At 39.5% G+C, this 15,386-nt stretch overlaps 1 protein-coding gene across 1 annotated transcript in view; it reads left to right on the top strand.

Moving 5' to 3' along the window:
• Positions 1 to 15,386, top strand: part of LOC115775707 (voltage-dependent T-type calcium channel subunit alpha-1I-like) — a 184,260-nt gene that overhangs the window by 129,264 nt on the left and 39,610 nt on the right. Inside the window, exons 21-25 of the mRNA XM_030723225.1 lie at positions 6,712 to 6,890; positions 9,939 to 10,065; positions 10,620 to 10,745; positions 11,382 to 11,471; positions 14,499 to 14,691. Of these exons, the coding sequence (XP_030579085.1) occupies positions 6,712 to 6,890; positions 9,939 to 10,065; positions 10,620 to 10,745; positions 11,382 to 11,471; positions 14,499 to 14,691 (715 nt within the window). The remainder of the gene's footprint in view (positions 1 to 6,711; positions 6,891 to 9,938; positions 10,066 to 10,619; positions 10,746 to 11,381; positions 11,472 to 14,498; positions 14,692 to 15,386) is intronic.

Below are 15,386 nucleotides of genomic sequence, written 5' to 3'. Positions count from 1 at the left end.
ATTTTTTTTGCTTTTTCTGCTTCTCCCAGCACATCCAGCTCTGGGGCCATCGTGAAACAGCATCAAGCTTAATGCTTAAGCTACACTTGCAAATACATTAGCATTTTTGCCTCTTTCAAAATGGTTTCATAACACTTTCTCAGAAGCACACTAACAAAAGCTGAAAGAAATTGTGTCAAAACAGAGAGACTTTTTACCTCTAAGTAGCATTACTCAGCAAGTTTTTGAGACATATCCAGACACAGGACTCTCCATATGTCTCTATTCCAAGAGTAAGCACAATGAAGACCATTTACTAAAGTGCTCTCCAGAATCTTCACAGCATTTGCTTGTCAGAACTCCTTCCATTAGGACTCTTAAGTTTTTTTTTGATAGCAGCAGACTAATGTTAGCACAAAATATCTTTCAGATTGAAAGTTGGACTGAGGATGTACAGCTAGGAAAGATTAAAGGCAAGTTCAATTCAACTTGCTATTTTTCCCATTAATGTAGCAATGATTGTGGTCCTGTGGGTCTTTGCACTCTTTGCCCCCATTTATAGAAATTCAGAGAAATAAGGAGTTGCACAAAACAGCATGTGATTATTGTGTAAGGACACAAGTCTTTTCCAAAAAAGCTGCTTTTTTTTTCTTTTTTAAATGAAACATAGAAAATGTTTGGGGTTTTTTTTCAGTTTGAGTGAAGGTGAAATCAAAATTTATTCACCTGGAAATTACACAATCCTGCACGTTAAATGATTTAAACTTGAAGGACCAAGTTCCTGATTTAAGGGAAATTAGAGGCAAAAGAAGGTTGTTATTTCCTATATTTGGTGGGTTGGCTCTGTTCTGGGACTGCCCTATTGTTTCACATGCAGTTTTGAAAAGCCTAAGAGAGAAAACGAGAGAGAGCAGCAGCAGGAAGATCTCAGCACAGGACAGAGCTGGCGTCAGTGTCACTGATTTGGTCAAACACTCCATTAGAGGAGGAGCTGGGGTGCAGCTGGTTTGCAGTGTAGCTTGCATCAAGCTGTGGGCAGGCTAAAGAGTCAAATAGCATACTAACACTAAGCTCTACTTATCATTATGGCTTAAGTAATATGCGTTCACTGTGGCTCATCTCAGGTCCTCCTTTGCTCCTAATAGAATTCCCATTATAAAGATTAAAAATTGTCTTTAGTCCCATTGCCACAGGTGTATAAAATCAAGCACCTAGCCACACAGTGTGTGGAAGTGTAACAGGATGCTACTGTTGTAACAGGCCAGTTCATGAAATTTCTTCCCTTCTAGATATTCCATGATCAGCTGCAAGTGGGATTATTCCAGTGGAAGCATTTAGGAACCACAGAAACTCAGCCACAAAGTGGCAGACCATGTAAAGTTGCAGAGCAAGGTCATCAAGCGCTCAGCAGCATGGTGCGCAGAAGTCACCAACAGTGTTGACTGAGTAACTGCTCAAATTTCCAAATCTCTGGCATTAACATCAGCACAAAAACTGTGCGCCGTGAGCTTCATGGCATGGGTTTCTGTGACTGAGCAGCTCCTTCACCTCCTATAGGTATCATGTGAGCTCCCTTTTTAAACAATCCATTCCAAAACACTGTAGCAACAATTACAGTGTTTTCAGCTGAATCAAATTTCAATTTGAGTCTGAATACAATTAAAATCTGAATTTATTGCAACCCTGTCACCCAAAAACAGCTGGTAGCGTTAGAGGAGAAGAGCACATTTTGACAGTAGACCTACTATCGATTCCCTGTGCGTCGTGTTTTGTTATAATATTTGGTCCACTTAATGGAAACTCCACAGCACTCTAATAGTCCCACAGGGGCCTCAGTATTGCTGGCTGCTATTAATACCAAAACAGTTGTTTTGTAATTGTCAGAACATAAACATAGACCTACAGTACCATAGAGGATGTGATTGACTTGTTGCTGTATATATATCTCATCTGTGAGAATGCACAAAATATATACTCACAGTTACAGTGGGAATCGTGTTAGCTGTCAAAACATTGTGGAACTCTATGGAATTCTGCAAATTCACCCCTTCAGTTGGTATTCTCTGTCATTTAGTCATTCATTTTTACTTTCATTTTTTATTTAGTATGTTTTTTTCCACCCTGGGCCACCCAGGTTTTCTACTTTATTTCTACAGAAATGGAAGCACTGTCAACTTGATAGTTCATTTCTTTAACCAATGTTGTTGCTGTCATTTGACTTCCTGTAGTGACAGTAGTGGTGCCAAATTGGGCGCCAGTTTAGCTTTATGGTTAAGCAGCAGCCTGGGTTTTATTTGACTCAAGGCCCTTTGATGCATGGCTTCCCTGTTTTCCTGCCTCATTCTCACTTAAACACTATGATAAAGATGAGAAAAAGTCCCCAAAAAATGGTTTGGGAGGGACCCAAAGATTTAGGTGTGCGTTTTTACAACTATGGGGAAAAATCCCATGCAAATGACACGCTGTCTTTCCACATACATATCAGCAATAGCCATAGCACCAACAATCACTGTCATGCATGCTTGCGTTCAGCATTACTCGGTGCACTAATATGTCTATTAGTGATGGGAATTCCAGCTCTTTTCAGAGAGCCGGCTCTTTAGGCTCCCACGTGGCTCCTCAGATTTTACTTTAAAAAATGTGTAAAATGAATTACTAATGTAAAAACATACATTATATCAAATGTTTATTTATATACTCAACATAGAATAGAGTGCTCCAAATACAATTTATAAAACAAAAGACTGACACTCAGAAAAACCAAGGGCCTTTGAGGGGTTGATCCTGTTTCTCCTTCCTGATATGACCTGCCCTGTTTTATTCTTCTAATTGCACTGATGGATGAACAGTTCGTATATGTCTGTGCAGGCTGTTTGTGGAGCCTGCTCGATATGAAATTTTAATTTTGCAGTCTACACTCTGCCTGTCTATCAAATTAAAATGTGTCCAAACTTTACTACGTTTTCTATCACTCATTTTCCTCACCATTCCTGCGTGTACCATCTATGTAAACTTCCTCTAGCTCTTTCCTGTCTCTGAGCGAACTTTGCAGGAACCTCTCCCTCTCTGGTGTTTCTGTACTCACTGCATGGTGTGTCCGTGGCCGCTCCCCTCCCGCTCAGTGTACACGCATAGACGCTGCCACCCATCTTAACCAATCACATGTGGCTTCCACAAAAAAAAAAAAAAAAAAAACAAACGGCTCACAACCTGTCGTTCACTTCAAAGAGCCGGCTCTTAAAGCTGGATCGTTCGTGACCGACCCATCACTGATGTCTATCTCTAATCTTGAGTACAGTACAGGAGTACAGTGTGTATCTCCTTTGCGTGATTCATTTTAATACACTACTCCAAAAAATGATGCGCTATGAAAGGGATACTCCAAATGTAACAATGTACTCTACATGTCCCACCAAACAGTGCCCAACCTAATACTGTAGTATTTATTTATGTATGTATTTATTTATTGGTAAAAAAGGCTGTATCTGCTGACAGGTACTGTACTGTAGGAGAGAATCAACACATCATTAGCATTCAACCTCGTCTTCCATGCAAACAGCCAAACAGTCCAGCCCCCACAGACCATGATTTCCAACCCTTCTCACAAACATCCCTCTCCATGTTCGGGATTTGACATGGAGAGGGTCTATTGTCCTCTTAGAGAAGGCAATAGACTAAGTTGGACAGAAGATATTTTGTGACTGCTAGCATTAAGATACCCCTTTGAAATAACCTGCTTGTATTTTCCTTAGCTGTAGGAGGACATTAGCAATTGTTACTTGTTTCCATTTCAGTGCTTGCTGCTCTCTGATGCACAACATTTGCATTACACACTGACAGTCTGCCACCTTTGTGAAATGAGATCCTTCCTCTTACCTGCGGAAAAGTTAAAAAAAATAGAAATCTCTGATGTTCACTGGACTGTACTCCCCCCCAGCAAATTCTAAACAAATAACTCAACCGTTCTTGTGTTTTGTCCTTGGTAATTAAATCCACTTTTTTTCATCTTTGCAAAGGCTCCAAAGACCTTTAATAAGAGCATTTTTAATCTCAGTACATTTGTTGGATTTACTTAATAGTTGATACTGTATGACCATGGAAGACTGAAAACTTTTTTTTTAAATATGCAGATTATTAACAACTGATATCAACTTTATTCATTTGCTATATCCTTTCTTGTCATTGTGTCGTCACAGCAACATCTGCTTATACAGTATCATCATACAGTACGACCCCTTAAACTGAATGTGCAAAATAAACCAAGCAAAATTTACAGGAAGCTGTGTCTTAAAATATGTCAAAGTCAGACAAGTCGTGTATAATTACAGTAATCCAGTGTGGAGAAAGTAAATTGTTTTTGTTATTACTTTGCGTGAGTTTTACCATGACAAAAATACGTCTCAATCATATTGTCTTTATTTTTGTCTTTAATGTTTCTAAGTGCAAACAATATATCTCGAAAAAAAATATTCAACAAGGTAAAAGCCTTGTTGAGTATTGGTCAGTGGTCAGTAGGGTCCATTTTAATGCTGACACGTTTGCACTGTCTGAGGGTACCTTCAGGATATGTACATGAATCTAAGAGGACCCTACACTTTAATAAGAACAGTGTACGTAAACTATACTTTATACATTTTCTAGTACATATGTAAAAATACTGTCACCTGGAGGTAAAGCAATGTCTAAACAGATAAAAAGCCAGCAAAATGGTACATTATAAACAAAAGAAAGCTGACTTTTCTGAATTGATAATCTCTGACCATTTGACCAGGTCATTTCTGATTACCAGCAACCAACATGATGATGGTCAGAATGTCCAGACGTTTTTTTTCACAATGTTAACTTTCTTTGTTGAAAGAAAGAGGCAAAGGTGGATTAAATTGGCACTAACAGTGGGAAAACAGCAGCAAACAGAGGGTAACAACAGCTACCAGCAGCTTACAGTGGCAAAAGCAGCAGCACTTAACAACAGAAAGGTTCAGACTGTCCTCAGCAACTCACCTCAGTATTGCTGTCATCTGACAGAAGTGAGCTTCACTGACTCATCAACTCATATCAGACTCCTTTCAAAAATTTGTAAAGCCACTTCTAGAGTAAATAGACATGGACACATATTGACAGGTGAGGTAAACAGCAGACTGTCAGCCAACACTCACTACAGATGAACGGCAGCCAGGGATGTTTGTCCTATAGCGGCCACCGTAGCTAGGATTATGCACTTGGACTGGGAGGGATAAGAAAAGAGAATTCAGTTGACTGTGATATACTGACATCTAGTGGTGAAATTTTACGCACGATAACTTTAATAAGGAAAAAAGAATGCTATTCCTTTGTCTCACAGTATCTCACAATATAGTAAGCAAATTTGTTGTTGCAGTGATAACAATGGTTCAGAAGGGCATGAATTATCAGTAGGTTTAAGCCTTTGGCACCACTTCACTCAGACAAGCAAAGTGATGCATTACTGAAATGTTAAGAATTGGCTTTTTCTATGCGTTTTTCGAATATGATTTATTGCCTCTCTTTTAAATAGTAGGCCGATCTCGTCTCCTGCCGTTGTTTTGTATAGCAAAATAAATAAAGTAAAAGACTGCAAGTGATGCTCCAGAATCCCTCTCTAGTGGTATTTTCTGCACAAAAGGGGAGACTAACATATCTTGTAAGTTCTATTGTGAAATGACAGCAGCCCCAAAGTTGCTCTCCCCATGAAAGCATTTGGCAGGTGTCAAATGATGCCGCTTACACCCATCTGCTATGCAACTTCTGTTTAAAACTCTTTTTTTCCCCAAAAAAGTTTCTAAATTTCTTTTTGAGCTGCTTTTCACTTTTGCCCTGATTTCTGTGTTTCATTCTTCTGACTGATAGTTTTCACACTGTTTATTCAAGATTCTTGATCTCACCCCGCCTCAGTCACATCCTTCAGTCCCGCTTGGAGTTTTCCTATGAGTGTGACTTCCCATCTAGCTGTAACAAGAAGATGACAAAACAATAAACCAGAAAAAGGAAATATGAAATATGTCAAATATGCCTGGACTGCAACATATGCCTTCTTTGTATTTGGGCTTCTGTGTCCTGGCAGTTTGTTAGGCCAAAGTGTGGAAATGTCTGACATAAGAAGATTTGGGTAGACTGCTGAAGTGGCACAGTCAGCAGTTCAAACTACTCTCCATCTAAATGAATTTTTAGTTTTATGCCTGAACTTTTGCTTCAGTCACACTGGTCAGCAAGATTTGGTGTTAACATAAAAGCTGATTAACTGCACAAACAAATAGGATGTTCTTTTTTTTAGCGGACTCTTCATATGATTCCTGTTTTGAATGTGGATGCTTTGGAACACAGGCCTATGCTGGTGACTTGTACCGGTGGATAATAATAAACCTGATCTTGTTTTAATTACTGCATTTTTCCTCCCTGTAATTTTATTTATCTCATTGTGTCTCTCTTTTTGAATATTCACATTCTCATATTTAGGAGCTGTTTCTCGTCTTCCTTCTCCTCCTTCCATCCTTTTATCTCCTTGGAATTCTAACCACAGTTTCAATCACACACCAACGGCTCCTTTTTTCACATTTCTCTTCTCCTTTCCTATGACATGAATACCTGTTTGAGAACCTAAGTAAGCAATTTGAATATCAAAGAGTGTGTGTGCGTGTGTGCGTGCGTGCACATGTGCATCTGGCCACTTCTGCATTTCCAGTGTGGGACTCATCATTTCTCCCTTCATCTCCCCAGGTGGTGTCCATGGGTCTGTATTTGGGGGAAACTGCCTATCTGAGAAGTAGCTGGAACATTCTAGATGGTTTCCTGGTATTCGTGTCTCTGATTGACATTGTAGTGTCCATGGCGGGTGGGGCTAAGATCCTGGGGGTTCTCCGTGTGCTCAGGTTGCTCAGGACACTCCGTCCTCTCAGGTTAGAAAGACGTCGTCATCTTTTCACGTTTTGCCTCTGCATGGGCAATTAGGATGGTTTCTAGAAGGAAAGGTTAGAAAAAACTGCTTCAGAGTACAATCAGAAGGTAATATTATAATAGTATCTGTAACTCCTTTGGATTATATTATTGTTGCTAATGTGAATGTTGTGTTTTACTTCTCGAGATGCATAAAGTTGAGCTGATTTTAACTATAGTCATGGGGGAAAAAAAGTGTGCACATTTTATATTCAAAGGTTTTATATATCAGGACATAATAAAAATAATCAGGTCCCTTCAGGTCTTAAAATGAGGTAAATAGACCCTCAGATGAACTACAAAACATATTATACTGCGCCATTACTTATTTAACAAAAAGAAAGCCAAAAGCAAACACAACCTTACTGCTTCCATAGCAATTAAGAGAGTAAGTAGCAGCCAGGTGCTGCTAATCTACTTGATTAACTGATCGTCAGCAAGTTTGAGCTCTTCTATAAAAGCAGACGTTTTGGCTGGAGTTTGCTGGACTGGAGCATTCAGGTGTGTTAACACAATGCTAAGGAAGAGAGAGACATCGACAATGATCTTAAAGAAGCAACTGTGTCTGGGAAGGGTTCTAAGGCCATTTCCAAGCATCCATCATTCTACAATAAAAACTATTATTCACAAGCTAAAAAAAAACATTTAAGACAGTTGCCAAGTCTTGCCAGGAGTGGACAGACTATGCAATGCTCAGAGAAACTGCAATAAACCCAAGAGCTACATCTCAGACTCGTGACTGTACAGTTAGACTGATTAAGTATGGCGTGTTTGGGAGGGTTTCTCTCTGGAAAGAACATGGCAGCACAGCCTAGGTTTGCAAAGATACATCTGAACAAACCACAAGGCTTCTGGAACAATGTTCTTTGAACAGACAAGACCACAGATGACCTCTTTGGCCATAATGCACAGCGCCATGTTTGGAAAAAAACCCAAACACAGCACATCGGTACAAACACCTCATGTCAACTGCCAAGCACAGTGATGGCAGGGTAACCATTTGTTTTGCAGCCACAGGACCTGGGCACCTTACAGTCATTGAGTCATTGAATGTATGCCACAGTATTCTAGAGTCAAATATGAGGCCGTCTGTCCAACAGCTAAAGTTTGTCTGAAATTTGGGTCACACAACAGGACAACGATGCCAAGCACAGCAGTAACTCTACAACAAGATGGCTGAAAAAGAAAGGAATCAAAGTGTTTCTGTGGCCCAGTCCAGACTTTAAGCCCGATTGAAATGCTGAGGCGGGACTTTAAGAGAGCTGTGCATAAATGAATGCCTGCAAACCTCGATGAACTGAAGTAATGTTGTAAAGAACAGCGGAGCTAAAATTCCTCCACAACGATGTGAGAGAGACTGATAAAGTCGTGCAGAAAACAGTTACTGCATCGCTGCTAAAGATGTTCCTACGAGCTTGTGAATCATGGGGTGTACTCAAGTTTTCACACATTGCTTCTGTATTTTGGTTTAGTTTTTTTTATAATAAATAATAGCACGGTGTAAAATTTCGCGTGTTCATCTGAGATTTTATTTACTTTCTTTTTGCCATGACTGTATTTTTATGCTGCTGGGTTAGTTTAAGCTACAGCGGTTTATGGCATAAGATCATAAACTGTTTGAAGTCCGCTGTCCTGGGAGAATTATCTAGCCTGTTTCTTGAAAGTCAGCGTTTCAAAAAAATGTTTTTAAAGATTTTAAAGAACTCTTTAGAAACTTTACAAAGAAGCAGAGGAAAAGTGCTCCTTTACGGTGGGAAAACCGCCAAAAGGAGCCAAATTTTTAGTTTATCAGGGAGGAAAAAAATGACCATATTTGTCATTATTTTTTTTATTGCTGTTATCTCATAACAAAGTGTTGATAACAAGATATTGCTTTAGTAATAATGAAAAAAAGCAGAGAGGTTGTTTCCTCTTTATTTGCCAGAGATCACAAAGGAGGGTTCGAATTACACGAGTTACAGGAGAGCTTGGGTCTCTAAATTATTAACAATATGCTATTTTGATGTGCATACGTTACTCATGTGTCTTTACCATTGTGGGTCATGCAGAAAATTTGGTTATTATTGATGATTGCCATTCATGTCCAAAGGTAATTCATCATTAACTCACATTATTAAAGACCCTGGCATGACTTCTGTTCGCTTCTAAAATTGCTCATATTTATGAAACACAAACTAGTTAACTAATGTATCAATCACAGCACTCATTTTCACACAGGAGAGTGGATTCATGAAATGGCCTCGCCGTATCAGCAATAAAGTGTTCTGATGTTACCACTGAAACAAACTGCTTCCCTCTCTGACTGCTCTTCATGCCTCCATGGCGCATATTCTTAAATCAGGAAGGATGATAAATAAAAGCTAAATCAAGTGCTTTATAAATGTATCTGTAGTTTTGACCCTGATGAAGTGAAAAAGTGAGCTCCCCTCAAAATCCAGTTTGAACGGCGGCGGCTTCAACTTCAGCAATTGATGTGCATGTCTGCCAGAAATGTCAGATTATGAGACTTTACCGCTATCAAAGTCTGACATGGCAGAAATGAATGTTTCTTTCTGTTAGTGAGAGCATTCACATTAGTCTGCCTCGTGCAAGAAGAAAAGCCTGGCTGCAGCTTCAGTGAAGTGCTTGTGACCACCATTAGTTCAGAGTGAAGTACACTCCAGTGTTGAAATTGTTAACTTCATGGAAAAGTTGTTAATGGCTTCTCTATAATTACACCCTGATCCTGAGAAAAGTTAAATTGCCTTGTTCGAAGAAATTATCTTGAAAAATTAGACTTTTATTGATTTTTTTTTTTTTCCTTTTTCAGATGGTGACTTAAATTAAACCAGCTGTATTAAGATAACAAAATAGTATTTGCATTTTTGGGATCACAGCATTAAGAAAAGTAAAACAACTGTAGTATGTAGCATAAGTATGATTTTTTTTTTTTTTTTTGGTGTTGTTGTTTTTCCCTTTCTCTTTATGTCTCTTACTGTCTGCCCATCCCTCTCCACCCACTTCTCCTAAAGGGTGATCAGCAGAGCTCCAGGACTGAAGCTGGTGGTCGAGACCCTAATCACATCCCTCAAGCCCATCGGCAACATTGTCCTCATCTGCTGTGCTTTTTTCATCATCTTTGGCATTCTTGGTGTTCAGGTAAACATATTTAAGTCCAAATGCTTTCTATCTAACATGTTCTGCCTTGCTTTTATCTGTATGGGAATATCACAAAATCTTTCTTATTGTTTTTTTTTTTTTTTATTCTACAAGCAAGTTCATAAGTTTGGCAAATATACAGCCGGCTCTTTTATTTCTTCAGAGCAGTTCATATTTTCTTTTGAACCTAGTTGTCAATCTCATCCTGTTATTCCACACTTCGTTTCATGTCATTCTCTCTGCATCTGCTGTTCTGCATTATTTTACCCACATGCCTCTTTGATGCGTTCAGTGTGAGTGAGAGTTAAAAGCATCTTTTCTCAGGAGGAAAACCGCACTGCTGATATCAAGTGCTTGTGGAGTCTTCGGTTATGCTCCATCTACACTAGTTACAAATGCTAATTCTGAAATTGCTTCAAAAGCTGAGTGAAAGAAGTGGCTATACACAGAAGTTTTTCTTTTTATTGCTCCATCATGATTTATCTGTGTGTGCCTCTGCCTCTCATTTTCCTCTGTGTGTGTGTGTGTGTGTGTTTGTTTGTTTTCCTTCAAAGCTTTTCAAAGGAAAGTTCTACTACTGCGTTGGTCTCGACGTGAAGAACATCACCAACAAATCCGACTGCCTGGCTGCCAACTATCGATGGGTTCACCACAAATACAACTTTGACAACCTTGGACAGGTACAAGACAGAATACAGTACATTTGGCATCCTGGCACAGTTATTTTCCACAGATTAGCCTAGAAGTATACAAAAAAAAAAAAAAAAACTGCACACACTGAAGTACACCATCTATCCTTTACTGTAGCAGAATAACTGAGAAAGTGGTCTCAAAGCTAGAAAAAAAAAGCCAATTAGATTAGAAGAGACATTGGTTAATTAACTGCTGCAACATCCCATCACACAACAAAAACAGGTGGATGCCAACAGAGGAACGACTCACACAGCTGACAATGCTAATTATCTCTTTTAATATTCTATCACTGATTTCTGTTACATAATAACATTTTCTTTTGTTGCTTTGGCCCACTAACATATTTTCTTATTCCTTGTTTTTGTTTTTTTTAGAATAACTGTTGCTTTACAGATGTTTTTTCAGATATCTGAACACATTTAGATTTGGTTAAAAGCTGACTCGATTTAGCCCATTAAACAATGTTAATACTCCTTTATGCTGTGTCTGTTTATTTATTCATTCTTTTTTTTTTAATGTTAGTACTATTACATTTATCATAATCAGCAGGAAAACCCAATTTAAGAGTAAATAAAATTTTGTGAGCGTGCCTGTATTCCATCAGTTGCATGTGTCCCTTTCAGGCTCTTATGTCCCTATTTGTGCTGGCATCAAAAGATGGCTGGGTCAACATCATGTACCATGGGCTAGATGCAGTGGGAATTGACCAGCAGGTAATAACAAATGATGTATACCTATGCTCTCATGTATATATGCACATATATTATCATCCCCACACTCTGAGGTTGGGTACCAAGCCCCCATAACAACCGGTACATTGAATGCCAGTGCAGCTGGCCTGAAAGATAAGATCACGGCTAAGCTGGACAACTGGAAGGAAGGAGGCCGAGGACTAGTAAGTGTCAGATCCACTATCCTGAATGAAACAACAAAGATCCATGAATACATCAGGAAGTTGGCCACAAAGGAAAGAAGAGGATCAAGAACAGAAACCATCACGGAAGGACAGGCCTCTGCACGACATGTACCACCGGCAGATAGAAGAAGTGGCTGATATCAAGTAAATCCTACCAATGGGTGGACAAAGCTAGAGGGAAAGACAGCACAGAGGTACTAATCATGGCAGCACAGGAACAATCTCGATAGAGGCTGGGGTCTACCACACACAGCAAGAGCCCAGGTGCAGGCTCTGCAGAGATGTCCCTGAGACAATCCAGCACATAACAGCAGGGTGCAAGATGCCAGCAGGCAGGGCATACATGGAACACCATAACCAAGTGGCCGGCGTAGTATACAGCAGTGGTTCTCAAATCCAGGCCTCGTGGCCCAGTGTCCTGCAGATTTTAGGTGTGTTTCTGCTTTAACACCCCTGAGTCAAATATAGAGGTCATTAGCGGGACTCTGGAGAACTTGACTGCATACTGAGAAGGTAATTCAGCCATTTGATTCAGGTGTGTTGGATCAGGGACACATCTAAAACCTGCAGGACTCTGGGCCACGAGGCCTGGATTTGAGAATCATGAGTATACAGGAACATCTGTGCCAAGTATGGCCTGGAAGTCCCGAGGTCAAAATGGGATACACCCCCACGGTTGGTCGAGAATGGCAGAGCTAAGATACCGTGGGACTTCCAGATACAGACACACTGGTGATGGCTAACCAACCAGAAGCAGTAGTGGTGGACAAGCAGAGGAAGAAAGCCGTATTAATAAACTTTGTAATAGCAGGTGATGGCAACATCAAGAAGAAGGAACATGAGAAGCTTGATAAATACCAAGAGCTCAGAGAGGAGATAGAGAGGATGTGGAAGGTGAAAGCAGGAACAACATGTTTTGCAGTTCATCTGAGGTTGGATTTACCTCATTTTAAGACCTGTGAATGACCAAGTTGTTTTTTATTATGTTCTGTTACTAAAAACCATAGAATTGACAGAGGGAGGTACTTTTTTTTTTACCATGACTGCAACATATTGTCAAATTCTAACACAGAGTTATGTCTTCATTTTTTTTCTCTTTCTGCCTCCCAACGATGATTTGGATCCACTGTTCAGTGGCAATAAACTAAGCAGAGTGGCCCACATGCCTCATTTACATATTCAAATATCTTTGAGGGAATCCCACACTTCCTTAACAGATGGGATATGAAATCTCTCCGTCTGGTCTTCTGAATATTCTACCCAGTTGGACGTTCCCAGAACTCCTTCACAGGGAGGTGTCTTGGTGGCATTCTGTTCATATCATCAAACTACTACAAACGTCTCCTGTAGGACCATCAGCTTCTACTTCAGCCTTCTCCCAAATACCTATTTTTCATTTTATCATTAAAACCAAGTTTAAATGGGATGGCATGGTCCTTTAAGATTGCTTTGTTATTACATTTGGTTTGATTTTAGATGGAGGGCTTTGTTCCAATGTCCCTATTTACACTGCCTTAAAATGTATTGTCTGTGTCTATGTTTATATTGCAAATATTGACATTTTTTTTTAATTAACCAATACACCCTCCAATAAAAAATAATGTAAGCTGATTGTACTTCAGAAGTGAGGTTTTACTTTAGTGTTTAAAATTCTGATTGAAGGTGAGGGGTGAGTCATAATTGGGAGCTTTGCCTTAAGGCTCTATTAGAGATCTTGTTACTTGATGGAAGCTAAAATATTCTAACGTACCATCATACATTAGCTCGGCTGTGATCTGGAGAGAAGATGTATGGGTTGAAAAATTTTGCCACCTAAATTGAGAACACCCTGCTTAATTTCTCCTTAATCTCCCAAATAATACACACATATGACATCAGCGTCCAATAACATGACACAAATTAGTTTTCTCGTGTGGCTGCAAAATGAATGCGTTCCTTGTAGAATTGGTTTATTTGAAAATCTATTAGCGAATCTATTAAAAAGAGTGGGCATTATCCTGGATGATTCAGTTTCCTCGCCTCAGGGAGAAACCTCTCTGCAGTCCGACATGGCTCTGAATGACTAATCCCATTTACACTCCACCCAGTGCTTTCAACACTCAGCGCTCCCCCAAATTGAAAATCTGACTCTCATCTCCGGCTTTATTGTCACTGAACTTCAGGGTTTTATCTATTTATTGTTTGTTTGTTTTCTAATGACTACCTCCAAAACCTACCTCCACGTCCAGTCGTTCCAAACTTTCCGTCACATTGTTTCCATTCTCTGCCTATTCTTCTGTTTCCTGTCATCTTTTGAGATTGGTGACAGTTCCTGGATTTTAGAGCTGTACTGAATATGGAGTAGCTTAATTGGAGAGCTGTCTACAGTGAGAGTGTAAGATTTTTTTTTTCTCAAAAGGGAACAAATAGATGAGTAACCCTCACTTGTTAAACATTTATTACAGTGACAAAGTCAGCCGGGAAGTCATTCCCAAACAAAACCTTTCATGTACTGTTACTCTCTGCGACAATACATTTCCCAGTCCTTCATGACTTCCCTTCCTCCCCAGTCCAGGAAATCATCTGTTTCAAATTCAGCTGCTCTACTGTAAGTTCTCTGTGGGGATTTTAGAAACTGTCTGAATAAACATAAGACCCCTACATGCTGGAGGTGAATGCACCAGAATATTAGCTGTACTTCTTACACATCACACAACCTCCAATGATAATGTCTCATAATCACTGTATCCTAGAGACCGCTCTTGATAGCCCTTATTTTTGTGATTCTCACTTTCTATGAGAAGTCATCTTCTTATTCTGTCCTGCTTTTCCCTGTCTGCTCCAGCCGATGACCAACAACAATCCATGGATGCTGCTCTACTTCATCTCCTTTTTACTGATTGTCAGCTTCTTCGTCCTTAACATGTTTGTGGGTGTGGTGGTGGAGAACTTCCACAAATGTCGGCAGCACCAGGAGGTGGAGGAGGCCAGACGACGTGAGGAGAAACGTCAGCGTCGCATGGAGAAGAAGAGGAGAAGTAAGACCCAGAGAAGATGAGCAAGCTGGAGGGTGAACGTGGGTTACACAGACGTAGGGAGGGAGTTGAGAGCCTGTGAAGCAAAGACTAATGGGAAAGTAATTAATGAAGAAAAGCAGAAAGATTAGACGGAAAATTTAATGAAATAAAAAGGGGGTTAGAAAGTAGAGAGGGAAGGTAAAAAAAATTGAATTATGATGAAAAAAGCATAGATGGAAGGAGAACCTATTGAGAAAGGACCAAGGACTAAGTGTACAGAAGAATAAAGAAAATTTGGCAAAGAGATACAAATAGTATACAGTTTATACGAAGATTAATTAATCTGAATGTCTTATCTCATACTATATATACTCCTTCTGCAGTACAGTCCAAATACCCAAGAATTCTAATTTGATTTTTTTATATTACACATGATAATATGACGTTGAGCGAGTCATTATTTCAACTCATTTAAAGCTACTTAACCTCTCTCACACATTTATCAAACTCTCTTCATATAAGTACAAACTTTTATCTCCCCTCTCTGCCTTTCTTATTCTTCCCCTCTTTTAGAATAAATACAGTACTGTGCAAAAGTCTTAGGTCACCCTTCATTTCTTTTCTTTTGACTAGGGAAAGAGGAAATAGGTGCAGTGATTTACTCGTACATCTCTTGGAAATGTAGTATATGAGGCAAAATCAGAGCTTGTACAATT

Source organism: Archocentrus centrarchus, chromosome 1 (genome assembly GCF_007364275.1).
Source record: "Archocentrus centrarchus isolate MPI-CPG fArcCen1 chromosome 1, fArcCen1, whole genome shotgun sequence".
Classification (NCBI taxonomy): domain Eukaryota; kingdom Metazoa; phylum Chordata; class Actinopteri; order Cichliformes; family Cichlidae; genus Archocentrus; species Archocentrus centrarchus.
This window is presented reverse-complemented; position numbering and strand designations above follow the sequence as displayed.